Source organism: Saccoglossus kowalevskii, chromosome 13 (genome assembly GCF_978046115.1).
Source record: "Saccoglossus kowalevskii chromosome 13, keSacKowa6.1, whole genome shotgun sequence".
In the NCBI taxonomy this organism is placed as follows: Eukaryota; Metazoa; Hemichordata; class Enteropneusta; family Harrimaniidae; genus Saccoglossus; species Saccoglossus kowalevskii.
Genome location: NC_140653.1, coordinates 20278041 through 20293650, shown reverse-complemented (window position 1 = coordinate 20293650; position 15610 = coordinate 20278041). Strand labels below are relative to the sequence as shown.

At 37.2% G+C, this 15610-nt stretch overlaps 1 protein-coding gene across 1 annotated transcript; it reads left to right on the top strand.

Annotated features, from left to right (window-relative positions):
• The first annotated feature begins 975 nt into the window (after positions 1 to 975).
• On the top strand, positions 976 to 7338 carry LOC146735066 (cytochrome P450 2U1-like). The gene is made up of 7 exons (XM_085507351.1): positions 976 to 1324; positions 1453 to 1595; positions 1836 to 2339; positions 2493 to 2680; positions 2959 to 3077; positions 4703 to 4848; positions 6624 to 7338. The coding sequence occupies exons 1-6, from the start codon at positions 976 to 978 to the stop codon at positions 4717 to 4719; spliced, it is 1320 nt and encodes a 439-aa protein (XP_085363477.1). The 3' UTR covers positions 4720 to 4848; positions 6624 to 7338.
• Positions 7339 to 15610: the final 8272 nt, after the last annotated feature.

The window sequence follows — 15610 nt, the reverse complement described above, 5'->3', positions numbered from 1 at the left end:
TGCTCACATGACCCATTGCTTTATCTGACCGTTCATTAATGGAACACGACAAAAAAGTGATGCTTGTCGGAAATAACGTCATTATTTGAGTCAGAGTCTGTAAATCACACAAGCGAGAATAGTCGTAGTATGCATTGAATTATTCATGGGCAAATTACAAAGCGGACATTACATATTTGTATGTATATAAATTAGCACATGTTCAGCACTGAATCGTTCCATTTTATTTTTTCAGTTGCCTTACAGCATGGCTAAAATGTATTTGCCTAATATTTTATAATACTATTAACAATGATTCGTTGTATAAATCAGATTGATAATTTAGGTATTCCATATATCTACTGCCGTAGTTTCGTAGGTTTACTTCCCATTTGGTTTCCAACCTGTTAGGAAAAGCGTATCCTGCTACATTTGACACGATTTACTCAACTTATTTTATTGGTAATATTTGTGATCAATTTCTGGCACACCTTTCTGGCACACCAGAGTCAAAACTAAATTCTTTGTACAGTGCGTTAAGTTTTATTATAGCGCAAATTTGACATTATTGCTGTCCCAGTCAACGAAGTGCGGCCAAATCTATATGGCTTTCTTCCTGATAGCACCTGACCCGAAACCAAAATCCACCCCGTGGAGCTATTTGACAGGTCGTATATCATTCCTACTACACACATATATTTTTGAATGGTCATAATCATCATTGAAGTATTAGTTCTAAACTTGTGCCACATAACTGAACAATGATGGTGGAATTAAATTCGCTAGCTATCAACATCGTTTAATCTTCGTTACGTATTTGACTGTATCTTTATAGACTGTTTTGCACGCAGGTCTAACGTTATGGTCTCAGTGCCAACTGATCCGTTATCACGACTGGACAATGATGGTGCAATTAGATTCACCGCCGTTTATCATCATCGTTTAATCTATATTTAGTATATATTTACAGACTATTCCGCATCAAGTTGTACCAAAATGATTTTTGTGCCAACTGATCTGTTATCACTACTGGTGTTGTTGATGACAATGCTCTTAGCATGGATAACCACCCAACACTACCTGGCACCTTGCAAGAACTTCCCACCCGGACCTTGGGGATTACCTATCATTGGCAGCTTTATGTACTTCGGATCTGATGTACACAAAGACATGACGAAACTCTCAAAGAAATATGGTGATGTGTATAGTCTGAAGTTGGGATGTCATACAGCCGTTGTTGTAAAGGGAGTGAATGCCATCAAAGAATGTCTGGTAAAAAAAGGAACCGATTTTGCTGATAGACCACATTCTTGGTCAGTTGAACAATATAATCCAAGATATAAAGGTACTATAATAATTTAAAACTAATTAAAACAGCCAACGATTGGGACCACTAATTCTAAAAAAAGGTAGACTAGCGCCAATTATTCTCTATAGTTTCATTTCATGTAATAACTGCCAGTCTATCGCCAGGTATTGCTGATGGACGCTTCAATGATAAATGGCAACGTCGTCGACAATTTGCCCACACAACGCTTAGAGGCTTTGGATTTGGTAAAACCAGCATGGAAAGTAAAATATGTGAGGAAATCTCTTTTTTATTGGATGAATTTAGGGTAAGGATCACTATTAAAATTCGATCGACACAGGCCCCATTCGTTCCATACATCTGTGCAACCAACCAGAATTCCTGTTGCATGCATTAGGGAAGACTTGATCTAATTTGTGAGAAAAGTTTATGTAGCAAAGTCATTGTACATGGGCAGCAAAATTATGGATATATCCTTAGCTAGAACATTGTCTCTGAAATTTCTCGATATTACATGTGAAACCATTATATTATGTTATATTTTAAGGATATTCAAGATAAATCGATCGATACAGGCGCCATCCTTAACAGGAGTGTTTCCAACGTAATTTGCTCGATAATGTTTGGTAAACGATTCAACTATTCGGACCCAAAATTCAGTTTCATTATTGACACTATGGGCAAATGGTTTGAGCTTATGGGCACTATGTATGAACTTGGTTTTCTACCGTTTCGAAGGCCGTTTAATCAATCAAATATAAATAACTACAATACACTTGGTGATGATCTGAGGAAATTCTGCAAGCAGCAAATTGATGAACACCGTGAAGTATTCGACCCAGACAACATAGGTGATTTCATCGATGCATACTTAGCTGAGACAATGAAACAAGACGGCAATAAAGATCTTACATACGACCAGTTAAAATATACATTAGCTGACCTTTTTGCTGCTGGAACTGAAACAACAGCGACAACACTTAAATGGGGGTTACTATTAATGGTTCTTCATCCAGAAATACAGGACAGAGTGTTTAATGAAATTGATCAGGTACGTACTATACAAAATGCATTTGCAAATTAAGCAGGGTGTATCTTGAATCGCATAATTGTGAAATAGCCACATCTGCTTCAAACTATTGAGTGTCCTTATGTTGAACGTTGTTTGTAATCCCGACCACTATTCGGTTTCTCATGATTCCAGGCTGTTGGTGCAAACCGTCTCCCGAGACTTGACGATCGTAAAAACTTGTCTTATACTGAAGCTACGCTTTTGGAAATACAGCGATTTGGTAGTATTGCACCATTCACACTTCCTCATTGTGCGTTGAAAGACACTTCACTTGGAGGATATAATATTCCTAAGGGAACGGAAGTAATTATTTTACTATGGTAGGTTTCATCTATACGTATTCCTTATTTTCGTATCTGCGCGGACATATACAATTGTGTAGTCTGTATAAAAAATAAATCTATCTATATACATGTTTAATTAGATAATGTTAAAACGGTCAATTGGCGAATAAATATATTTATGATGTTTTGTCAACATATTTATACGGTAAAACAGTATAGAACTTTAAGACGTGTTCCGATATTTATAAGAAAATATTCGACATCTGAGAGTTTACTATTCCTAACACCAACGTTATTTTACAATTTTAACTCAGGTCAATTCACAAAGAGCCAACTATTTGGCCAGATCCAGACAAATTTGACCCTATGAGATTTTATGATGAAAAGAACAATGCAGTCAAGAAGTCTGAGAATTTCATGCCATTTTCTGCAGGTATTTAAGTGCATGTTGTTATGTTTACAAATCTTAACTCAGAAACTGTAGCAAATCTATCTCCAAGACACTGATATAAAGCGCATTTCAAACCACATTGGATACAGTTTATAATTATCATTCGATAGTATTTAGCCACAATACAGGAGATTTCTATTTGATACATACATACATACATACATACATACATACATACATACATACATACATACATACATACATACATACATACATTTCTAATTTTTATTCGCAGGTATAAAAAAGATATTTACATTTCTGTTATTACATAACTAAAAAAGATAAAAATATAGGTTTACATGAAAACCAAGATATCAAATTCGAATAAATACGACGAGTAAGTATTGTTCAGGTAGGTAGTAAAGATACTATTTAAGTATTAATCGTTATAAATAATACAGCTCTCATTGTTATTAACAAATACGATGATGATAATGTTCATAAGGGTGTTATTTCAAATAATCCGCGTAGACGAGTATATCTTCTGCAATGGATGCCAGCGCATTGTTGTTACACCACCGATACTTGAACTGGTCAACGGTATGGTTGAGATAGTGGTAGTTGTACTCTGTGTTAATTCTCCATTTTAGTCTCGCCTTAAAGGCTTGAGTGACGTCCGTTTTCGGTAGTCCTTTCATTTTCTTTACCCGTGTCACGTGGATAGCTGCTTTCAATGAGACGAGTATGTAGCATAGTAATCTATGGTTCTGTGTTATGCTCTTGCCTCTAGTGGCGCCTAGTAGATACTGTGATAGTGGTATTCTTTCTCCGTCAAATAGATTTTGTATGATGCTGTTGAACAATTTGAAGAGTGGTTCAAGTCTTGTACACTCTACAAAAATATGGACGAGATCGTCTTTATCCTGGCAAAATGGACAGTTATCTGTTTGTTGTAAACCAGACTTAACCAGAAAACCTCCAGTAGGGTATGCCCCATGAAGAAGTCGCCACTGTAAATCTCCATCTTTTTTCGTTAGCGGTGCAATGTAGCAATCTTGAAATATTGGTTTGTCGGGGTCAAGAGATAACAGATCACACCAAAGTGTGCCTGGGTGGGTGGGATCTTTTATCAGTTTTCGGGTATAGATTAGAAATTTATAAATTGTGCCCTTTTCTAATTTATACAGTGGACAGTTTATTAATATGTCATTATCGTCATCTCTATAGATTAATTCAAGAGAATATGTGGTAGTCGTGACATTCGTATTTGGCGCATTGTTAGTTTTTTGTAATATTTCTTTAAATTGAGCTGGGATTGCTTTGTGTATTACATTCAATGCGATATTAAGAACACGTTTGGAGTACATATTAATATGAGGATGGAGCAGTTCAGCTGAGCGCCATTCATTACCATCGATGAGATCACCAATTTTTGTGAAGCCGGCCTCGATAAAGTGTGTGAGATTCAATGGCGTTTTATGTAGATGGTGTAGGATTAGTTTATTGTGAAACAACGGTTCTTGACATAGATTATGCATATTAGATGGCGTATCTTTACGAATATATGTGACTGACCGCCAGGTTTTTAGTAAGTTACGATAGAAATCAGGCATATTATACGAATGTTGTGGGAATTCAGTAATAAACAATTGTTTGTCATATTTCAGGTGTTGGAACTTTCTAAGAAAGAAGTCAGTAAACATGAAACAAGGGTGACCTGGACTGAAGTAAAGATATCGCTGTATAAATTGCAGACGGTATGAAGTAATGCGCGTTGGTAGATGCGTCAGTCCTTGTCCACCCTCATTTATTGGTAAGTAGACAACTTCTGCATTTACCCAGTGTTTACCTTGCCAAAAAAAGTCAAGGAGCTTTCGTTGGACAGACTCAACAATATGTGTGGGCGGGGACAGACATATCAACCCATGAAGCAATTTGGATACTACAAGGTTATTAATTACAATAGCACGCCCTCTATAGGACATGACAGGTGCATATTTGCTCCACTGACCTAGCTTTACCTCAACTTTTTCTAAGATACCGGACCAGTTTTTATCCACGAACGTGGGATTATTTCCGATATAGATACCAAGGATTTTCAACCCGTTATTGTTCCAACCTATATTAAGTGGTTTGTCAGTTCTAGTTTTCCATGCACCAACCCATAAGCCCTGCGATTTACCATAGTTGATGCGCGAGTTGCTAGCTTTCTCGTAAATTGAAAGCCACTCCTGCAGTTTGGCAAAATCGGAGTTTTCGGTGATGAAAAAACTGATATCATCAGCATATGCAGTTTGGTTTACTTTTTGTTCAGGCATGTTATCAATTATGATACCGCGAATGCCGCTTTGGGTACGAATTTTGTGCAGGAGCGGCTCGATAGCAATACTGTACAATTGTCCTGACAGTGAACATCCCTGTCGGATACCACGCATAAACTGCACGGGACTGGTCAAAGAGTCATTTATGCGAACAAGACTTTGTGTGTCGGTGTATAAAAGTCGTATATACTTAATCAGCTCTGGGCCAAACCCAAATGCTTTTAAGGTTTCTAAAAGGTATCCGTGGTGCACCCGATCAAAAGCTTTTTCTTGATCGAGGGATACAATACCCAATGTTATATTTAGTTCATTACCATATGTAACGACGTCTCTGACGAGGTGTATATTGTCGTATATCTGTCGACCAGGAATGGAATAACTTTGATCAGAATGAATAATATCACCTAAGACGGTTTTTAAACGGAGGGATAGTGCCTTTGTTAAGATCTTATAATCAGCGCACATCAAGCTCACTGGTCGCCAATTTTTTAAAAGATTGGTGTTCCCTTTCTTTGGTAGAAGCGTTATGACCGCTCGCCTACAAGAAATAGGAAGCTGATTAACCTCGATCGAAGCTTCAAATACCTGGTGAAGATCAGTGCCCAAAATGGGCCAAAAGTGTTTGTAATATTCAACGGGCAGACCATCTATTCCCGGAGTTTTGTTGCTAGAGATTAATTTCATTGCATTTGTCAGTTCCTCGTGAGTGATAGGTGCGTCACAATTTTCACGCTTGATACTGTTCAGTTGGGGTAGATCCGCCAAGATTACATTTTGGCACTCTGGTGAGACATTGTCTGGAGAGAAAAGATCGCTGTAGAAGTCCCATGCTAGTTTTCGCATTCCACTTTGTAGTTCAGTAACTTCGCCGTTCGGTTGTTTTAGCTGCGACATCATTTTCCTATTTCCTTTGTATTTCTCAAGATCAAAGAAAAACGATGTTGGGGCGTCGTTTTCATTTAACATTTTATAGCGTGATCTAATAGCGGCTCCTTTAGATTCTGTCATCATTAATTTTTCAAGAAGTGACTTTGTTTCGTCCAGCTTGTTGCTAAGTGCAGGATTGTTAGCTATTTCCTGTTCAATAGATTTAATTTCATCATTTAATTTGATTTTATTCTGTTTGTATGTATTTGCAAGTCTAGCAGAGTATTGTTTAGTCAGCTGTTGAATTTTAAGTTTACCAATGTCCCACCATACAGATAGAGACTCAAAGCGAGCTTTTTCTCGACGCCATTTTAACCAGTACTCATTTATTATATTACAGTATTCTTGATCCTGGAGGAGGCTGAGATTGAGATGCCATACAGGATTCCGAGTACTCGTGTGATTAAAAGATACAAGTATTTTAACAGGGCAGTGATCAGACATATTACAGTGTGGTTGAATTGATGATGATTTGACTCTTGATACAATAGATTTCGAGATATAAAATGTATCAATCCGCGATTTACTCTCATGCCTTGACCACGTGAATTGTTTAGCGGTAGCATGAAGAGTACGCCATGCGTCTGCGAGCTTGAAACGACGGATAATGTGTTGCAAAGATGTTGAAGAGTGAGCATGTGGTTCAGAGCTGTCAGCTCTGTCTACATTAGCATTGAGAGTACAGTTAAAGTCCCCTCCCATTATAATGGGGTCATTATTCAATCTATTAATGAGACTTTTTACGTGTTGAAAAAATTCTACACGTTCTGGGCCATTGGTGGGTGCATAAACATTTATTAAATGAACCGGGAGACCGTTGATATCAACATGAACATGCAATAGTCGTCCTGTGATCACATTGTCAACATTTAAAATAGTGAAATTTCTGTTTGGGTTTAATAATATTGCCACCCCAGCTGAGTGTGTGTTTTCGTGACTAAAAATAATCGGTCCTCTCCAGACAACTTGCCAAGTAGATTCATCGGATTGGATGGTGTGTGTTTCTTGTAGAAAATAAAATGAACTAGGATGATTAATTTTGAGAAACTCGAAAAGTTGGTATCGTTTAAATGCGTCACGACATCCATGGACGTTCCATGTCAGCGCAGATACATCAGCCATGTACGAAACAGAGAACAAGACCAGGAAAAACCAATTCAATATCTTGTACACTTGTTACACACTCAGGCATAACATAGAATAGTTGAAACCCAACTATGAGAACCAGTTTCAAGTTTGATTTTAAAATATTAAACAATGCCTGATATAGGAAAAACACAGATAACGACGTTGTTGTCATGGTGACAATAGCTTGTACACTTGTTACACATTCAGGTGTAACATGGAATGGTTGAAACCCAACTATGAGAACCAGTTTCAAGTTTGATTTTAAAATATTAAAAGATACGTTATATAGACATAGCCCAGATAACGACGTTGTTGCCATGGTGAACATGGTTTGTACACTTGTTACACATTCAGGTGTAACATGGAATAGTTGAAACCCAACTATGAGAACCAGTTTCAAGTTTGATTTTAAAATATTAAACAGTGCCTGATATAGGAAAAACACAGATAACGACGTTGTTGTCATGGTGACAATAGCTTGTACACTTGTTACACATTCAGGTGTAACATGGAATAGTTGAAACCCAACTATGAGAACCAGTTTCAAGTTTGATTTTAAAATATTAAAAAATACGTTATATAGACACAGCCCAGATAACGACGTTGTTGCCATGGTGAACATGGTTTGTACACTTGTTACACACTCAGGTGTAACATAGAATAGTTGAAACCCAACTATGAGAACCAGTTTCAATTTTGATTTTAAAATATTAAAAGATGCGTGAGATAGACACAGCCCAGATAACGACGTTGTTGCCATGGTGAACATGGTTTGTACACTTGTTACACACTCGGGTGTAACATAGGAGAGTTGAAATTCAACTATGAGAACCAGTTTCAATTTTGATTTTAAAATATTAAACGATGCGTGATATAGACACAGCCCAGATAACGACGTTGCTGTCATGGTGACAATAGCTTGTACACTCGTTACACACTCAGGTGTAACATAGAATAGTTGAAAGTCAGCTGTGAAACCAAAAACTGTGTATATAGTATTAAGCAATGAGCAATGTAAAAAATTGCCACAGAGTACAAACATTGCTGCTACGGTGATAGTTGACACACCAGTTACAATCTTTGATGTAACATAAAAGAGTTGAACATCAACTCCGGAATTAATTTCCAGGCATGGTTTTACATTATTAAACCATGAACAGAGTAGACAATACCCGAAGAGCTCGGACGTTGTTGCTATGGTGAACATAGCTGGCAAAATTATCATACAAATAACGGAGGATAGTTGAATATCGACTGCAAGAGCAATCTGCATGTTTGATTTTATAATATCAACGACTGAGCAGTACAAATTATACCCAAGAAGCATTGTTGCCATAGTGACCATACCTGAAAGACTAGTAGCAGAGCAGAGTTTCATTTCAACTGTGAAAACACTCCCCAAAATCGATTTGATGATTGTGACAAATAAGGATATTAAATAGCACAATGTAGGCAAGAAGACAGATGTTAAAATCTGACAAGCAATGACTATGAAGAACATATATCCAGTTATTGGAACAATAAATAATATAATAAAACTAAGACTCATATATGGATGAATATGAGAACAACAAATAGACCATTGATACGTCACAAGTGGAGAATCCATTATTATAGTTGATACAATTACTGTTTATCTCTTTTTGACCTTCTACTACAGGTAGTAGAAATACCACGCTTTTTATCGAGGATTTCATTGCTCCGTTTGTTTTCAACTGGTGTTCTTGTGATCCCAATATTTTTAGCGATTCTGCAGGATAGTCGTTGGATGCGGACCTTTTCCTTGGAAGGCAGGTCATTGTTTTTGCGGAAATCAGTTAGCGATCTTATTAGTAAGCGGAGGTCAGGACAAAACTGGCTTGCTTGTTCCATAAGATGTTTTGAGTTGTAGGACTCGTCTAGAAATTTCTGCAAAGAGTCATGTGGAAGTAGAGAAACTTCTAAATCAGCTGCACTCTCCTCCTGGAGAAATTGGGACACATCTGACACGTCAGAAGCGACAGACTCCACATCGTCCATGTCGTGAAAGGGAAAGGATGATGAGGTCTGCTTCCTGTCAAAGACATCAATGGGCGTTGCAGTGACAGCAGCGTAAGAGAGAGGAGAAGCGGAGAGGGTTTGTACCTCTGCCGCACCAGTGGTAGTTGTTGAGCCGTTTGGTTCAGATTCAGTTGAGCGAGTGGTTGTGTCAATTGTTTCAGTGGAATGCGGGTCTGTTTGAATGAGTGACGGTGTGGGTGTATTGTCATTGACACACTCATTTTGAGAGGCATCATTTGCATTAGAAAGGACTGAACGCGTGGCAGATTGTTTGTTTTGAGCTGGTTCAGATGACGTTGTGTCGATCGCTTCGTTCATATTTGTGTCTTTATTTATATTAACGTTTTGTATGGTATCGATTGTGTTGTTTTCACTATCTGTAACATTATCGATTTGCATATCATTTGGGGGAGTGCTATCGTCATGGTTTGGGTTTTGATTTACGTTATTATCGTTTTGAATACCAGTTTGTGGGTTTGTATTGTTAGTGACTGCGGGTGTAGGTACAGGTGTTATAGTCTGAATACAGTTACGTTGAGTGTGGCCTTTTTTGTGGCATTTATAACAAATAATTTCGTCCGTTGACAAATAAATACGATAAGTACGCTCCTCAAAAACGATATTAAGAACACCTTCTAGTTTATCCTGATCGCACAGCATGTATACTTGTCTGCGAAAACTTTTAACATGTCTCAAATTGGGACTTTTGCAGCCTAGTGGGATTGTATTTATTTTGCTCACTACTTTACCATACCGTAAAAGTTGTTCTTGTAGTAGGTAATCGGGTATAAACGGGGGTACACCAGATAGCACGACTTTCGTTGCGGGTTTCACGAGTGGTTGTACAGTAATAAATGTGTGCTCAATTCCACACCCAGATGCACACACAGATTCGGCAGACTCAAGTGAATTAAAGAAAACAATTACGCTGCCATTAGCACGAGAAGCTGCAACAATTTTTTCCGGACCACAAAGCTGTGAGAAAGCCTCAACATATTTTTCAATTTTAACGCCATCCAGTGACATGCATTTAACTCCATGTTTTCGTGTCAACCCGGCAAAGGGGTTGACACGTGTACTCGTCATGGAGGCGGCCATCTTGGCAGGCCTCTTGACGAGTAACACAAACAGAGAAAACTAAAACAACTGAGAACAAGGCAGATTTTTGCCAAAACAACCAAGAGAAGCACCAACCAAAAACGGGAAGGTTACAAAAAAGGTGCAGTGAAATAAAGTGTAATAACTGACCTATAAAAGGATGAAAAATCGATTTACCAGGAGAGCGACGTGAAGGCGTGTGTATGCTCATTTACATACATACATACATACATACATACATGCATGCGAACGTAAAACAGAACAAACAAAGGTCATAGTGTCGCAGTGACTTCAACGTGGGATTCGACAACCGCAAAACTGTTGGTTATTTCATGCCTAACAAGTTCATAGTATGCATTACGCGAGATCTCGGAGTGAACGGAAAATTATCTATAAAACTATATGTATTATGTGTCTCTGATCAAAATCGTACAGTTAAAACTGAATAATTTGTCATGTGTAGTTTGTAGTGTTAAAGATTTTCTAATCTATGTAATGGAATTCACGTTTAATCCGTTTATTAATGCTCATTTATAATAATGATCATTGCTTTGTTACAATTATGGAGGAGATCGGACAAAAAAATATTTAGTGAACATCCATTCCTAAGTTATGTTCCAACTGGCCAACCATGGGCTTCCTTATTATATACATACATAATTATAAGTCCGGTTTATCATTTGTCATTCTTTGAGCCGTTTGTAAGGACGCTAATTTACCAAATGTACGTGATTGTCAATTTTTGGCGGAGTATTAAGAGGTCGTATGATAGTTACTGTCACAATACGAGCACTGGGTGAAATGAACTAATAAATTACTTCCATTGTTAACTACATACATTAGGTAATGGTTCCTTATGTTGATTATTCAAATTATTTGGTAATGCTCATGTAATTGTTTCTATCAATTTGGAATATTATTGACGAACGTTATGATACCCCAAAAGCTGCTCGGTTGTTCCTCCCCTCTACTCCATTCAGAAAACATGAGGTGCATGCATCCCCCTCCTATTACTGAACGTTTTAGTCAAACAGCTTCTGCAATCAAGGGAAGTGATACAATGGTCGGTTCGATGGTAAAAAGAACGGATGTCCTACCCGCTGAGGGCTCTCAGAGTATGTATTGTACCGAACGTAAATATTGACAAATAAAAATACATGTGCCCAAATGAACTTCGGGAGTTGTTTAGTGGCTCATTGTAAACTGCCTACAACATGAATAAAAATAAAAATAACAACCCAAACGAGAAAAAAATCTCACCGCCATGTCACCAAAATTTATTTTATCCACTCAACTATGTACAGAGCAATAAAACTACCATTCCAAATGCGAAAAAAATATACCGCCAGCAAACCTATATTTACCCGTCGGCCCCTGGCTATTTACACGATTAGTTGACTGCTTCTGAACTGAATAAATTTGTCAGAGTGTGGATACGTGATATAAGTCAAATAGTTGGGCATAATAATTGTGTATTAAAGCATAAATCAATAATTAATTTGTTGATATATTGTTAATTCTACATATCAACACAATTGTACCTTTTATTTTGTTATGATAGCGACTTCACGTTTGCACATACGGTTCACACGCCGTTATGCTATTTTTTAGAATAAACAACTTGCATGTTTAGGGTTGAGAATTGTGTTCACAAAAATTTCATAAACTAGACATGTCATTTTGGTTAACATGTCAGATTTGTGTATGGACAATCTAGCCTTGTTTGATTCATTCATGTTCCGAATATAGTAGCTCCAGTATCTAAAGCTTTTTTAAACTTGATTTGTTTAAACCAACATGGTTATCATTCACTCATGTAACTAATTTTTAAAATGTATCAGAAAAACGAGTAAATGTCCGCTAGTCACCAACATTGAATTAAATAGCGAAACAAAAAGACGTGCTTCGGCAACCTAGCCTGATTTATGACAATGCCAAATTGGTAAAATTTTCAATGAAAACAGAAATCCATGACTGACATATTAAAACTGGTAAATTGATAGTTATATGATATTTCCTTAAGAATGATCACAGGTAAATCACAAAAACCCCTTCCCTTCATTGTATTAATTCACTGAACATGTTTATGCAACCAAAGCCACTTTTATAACAAATTTATTTATGTTATTGAACATGTTAGTTCAATGAACTTTTGTGAACATCTAAATACAACCCATGTAGGCCATGTATTAAGATATGGTGTACTACTTTTATTTGATCGCATAGAAACCGTAGAAAATGATGCAGATAAATCGGAATCGATCTTGCGGAGAGAAAATGTTCGGCTGGACGGAATTGAGGAGATACCGGATGAATCGTTTGACCAATGCAAGGAGCAAGTATTGCGTATTTTGAATATGCATGTGAACAAAAAGCAGTGGGTACCTCGTGATATAGTTAGAGCACATCGAGCACCAGGTAGTAGAACAAATAGTGCGCGTCCTGTTATCGTAAAGTTTCACCACTGGGACGATAAAATGATTGCGTTGGCGGCCAGATCGGAACTTAAGGAGGTTGGTATCGGCATTGGCAACGACCTTACAAAGCGACAACGTAAAACCGTTACGGATTATAAGAAGCAAGGTAAAATTGCTTATTACAAGAGTGGAAAATTGGTTGTAATAGATAAGAAGATAGAAATGAATAGTACAAAGAAAACAACAGAGTTACAAGGTCCAGAAACACGGCTACAAACATAACAAACTAGGGGTGTGGCCTTGGCCCAAACATAGTAAGTTTTCAAACTTGGAATGTTCAAGGTTTGAATAACAAAATTAGTTCTTTAAATTTTAAAAATTTTGATGTAGTATCTTTTATTGAAACATGGGCAGAAAATGATGATCAGTTTGACCAACATTTCCCAGGATTTACATTTTACAGTACATCCCGTAAACGTAACACTACACGTGGTAGATACGCTGGGGGTGTCTGCACTATAGTGCGTAACCATCTATCCAGGTATGTCAAACGCTTAAATTCTGCTTTACATGATTGTATATTTCTTTTGTTTGATAGAAATATTTTTGGGTTAGATAAAGATGTTCTCTTTTGTAGCATTTATTCAGTATTCAGTCATCTATAATAGTCTTTCTTCGTCAAATGGCATAGAACTTTTAGAAAATGAACTTGTGGACATTCTAACTAAATTGAACGATGTTTACATTATAATTACTGGTGACCTGAATGCTAGAACAGGCGAATTACCTGATTATATAATAGATGATGATACGAAATATATGCTTGATTCCGATTACCTTTATGACAAAGATGATTTTGCGTTAACACGGGTTTCAAAAGACAAAACAGTAAATAGTTTCGGGAGGTCGCTACTTTCCCTGTGTTGTACGTTTAACTTGCATATTATAAATGGCCGCTTAGGCGAGGATGCCAAACACGGGGAATTCACTTGCATCGCCAATTCGGGTGCCAGCGTGGTTGATTATACTATTATGTCCTCTATTTTGTTTACAATATTGTCCACTTTTGCAGTTGGTACGGAATCCGATCACCTTCCCTTGTTTTTTCATTAAATGCCAGTGTACCAAATGTGACTACCACTCAGAATGAAACAAATGAATTAGTTTTAAAACGTTACGTTTGGTCACTGAGTAAAGAACATGTTTTTTCTCACAAACCCAAATCTAGTTTAGTTGACAAAGGTCTTGACAGCTTTATTTCCGACCCTAATTATGACATTTTTAATTTTGTTGATAATCTGAGTAATATCTTTACGAGGACAGCTGATTTGTGTGGAATGGGTCGACGGGCACCCGAAAACGTATCACAGTATCCTAGTCAGCCATCTTGGTTTCACAACGAGTGTAAAGCTTTGAAGTATGGGAAGTATAAATTGTTGAGAAATTTCCGAGTTGATAATAGCTTTGATTCGCTAAATTTGTATAAAGCCGCGAAAAGAAATTTCAAACTTGAGTGTAGAAAGAAAAAACGTGCCTTTTTCTGTGAAAAAAGGATTGAATTGGAATTGGGATTGAAAGATTCAAAAAAGTTCTGGAGCATTTTGCGACGTTTATCGTCCATACCTGTTAGTATTAACTCTATCCAACCTGATGAGTGGTTTGATTATTTTAGTAAATTATTTACTCCCTGTGATTCACCAGGACAGGATGATTTCCCTCCTTCTGACGAGTTTTTAAATTTAATTAACAGTGTTGATATTTCTTTTGGAGTAGAGTCGGAAGCAAACTGCGAGTTTTTAAATAGTCCGATATTGGGTGAAGAAATTATAGTAGCGGTTCGCAAGTTAAAATATGGCAAATCACCCGGACCGGATGGATTACTAGGGGAATTTTTTAAATCGAATATAGATTATCTTTTGCCGTACTTAATTGTGCTATTTAACAGATTATTTGATTAAGTATTTTTCCTCAGCAGTGGTCAAGGGCTATCATTGTACCACTTCACAAAAACGGTTCACTAAACAGACCCGATAATTACAGGGGAATATCTCTACTAAGTATATTTAGCAAAATATTCACGTCTATTTTAAACCGACGTCTCGGGTTCTGGTCGGAGGCCTTCGGAAAAATTGATGAATCACAGGCTGGTTTTCGTGTTGGTTATTCAACTGTTGATAGTATCTTCATTTTACAGTGCGTTATTCAAAAATATCTGTCTAAAAAACGTGGAAAATTTTACTGTGCATTTGTCGATTTTTCCAAGGCCTTCGACACGGTTGAACGCCAACGATTGTGGTATATTCTGCTGAGGGGTGGTGTTACAGGTAAAATGTTCAAAATGCTTTATGCTATGTACAAAGATGTCAAGTCGTGCGTGCGCACATCTATTACTAGTTGTACTGAGTATTTTAACTGCCCAACCGGTGTGCGTCAGGGTTGTATGCTTAGTCCCTTTTTGTTTTCCTTTTTTATAAATGAATTGGCACACGAGATACATTCTGGGGTTCAGAGGGGCATACAACTTTCACCGGATTTGGTTGAAATTATGTGCTTGCTTTTTGCAGATGATGTCGCTTTATTCTCTGACACTGTCATTGGCTTACAGCGACACTTTAACACATTGAGTTCTTATTGTAATAAGTGG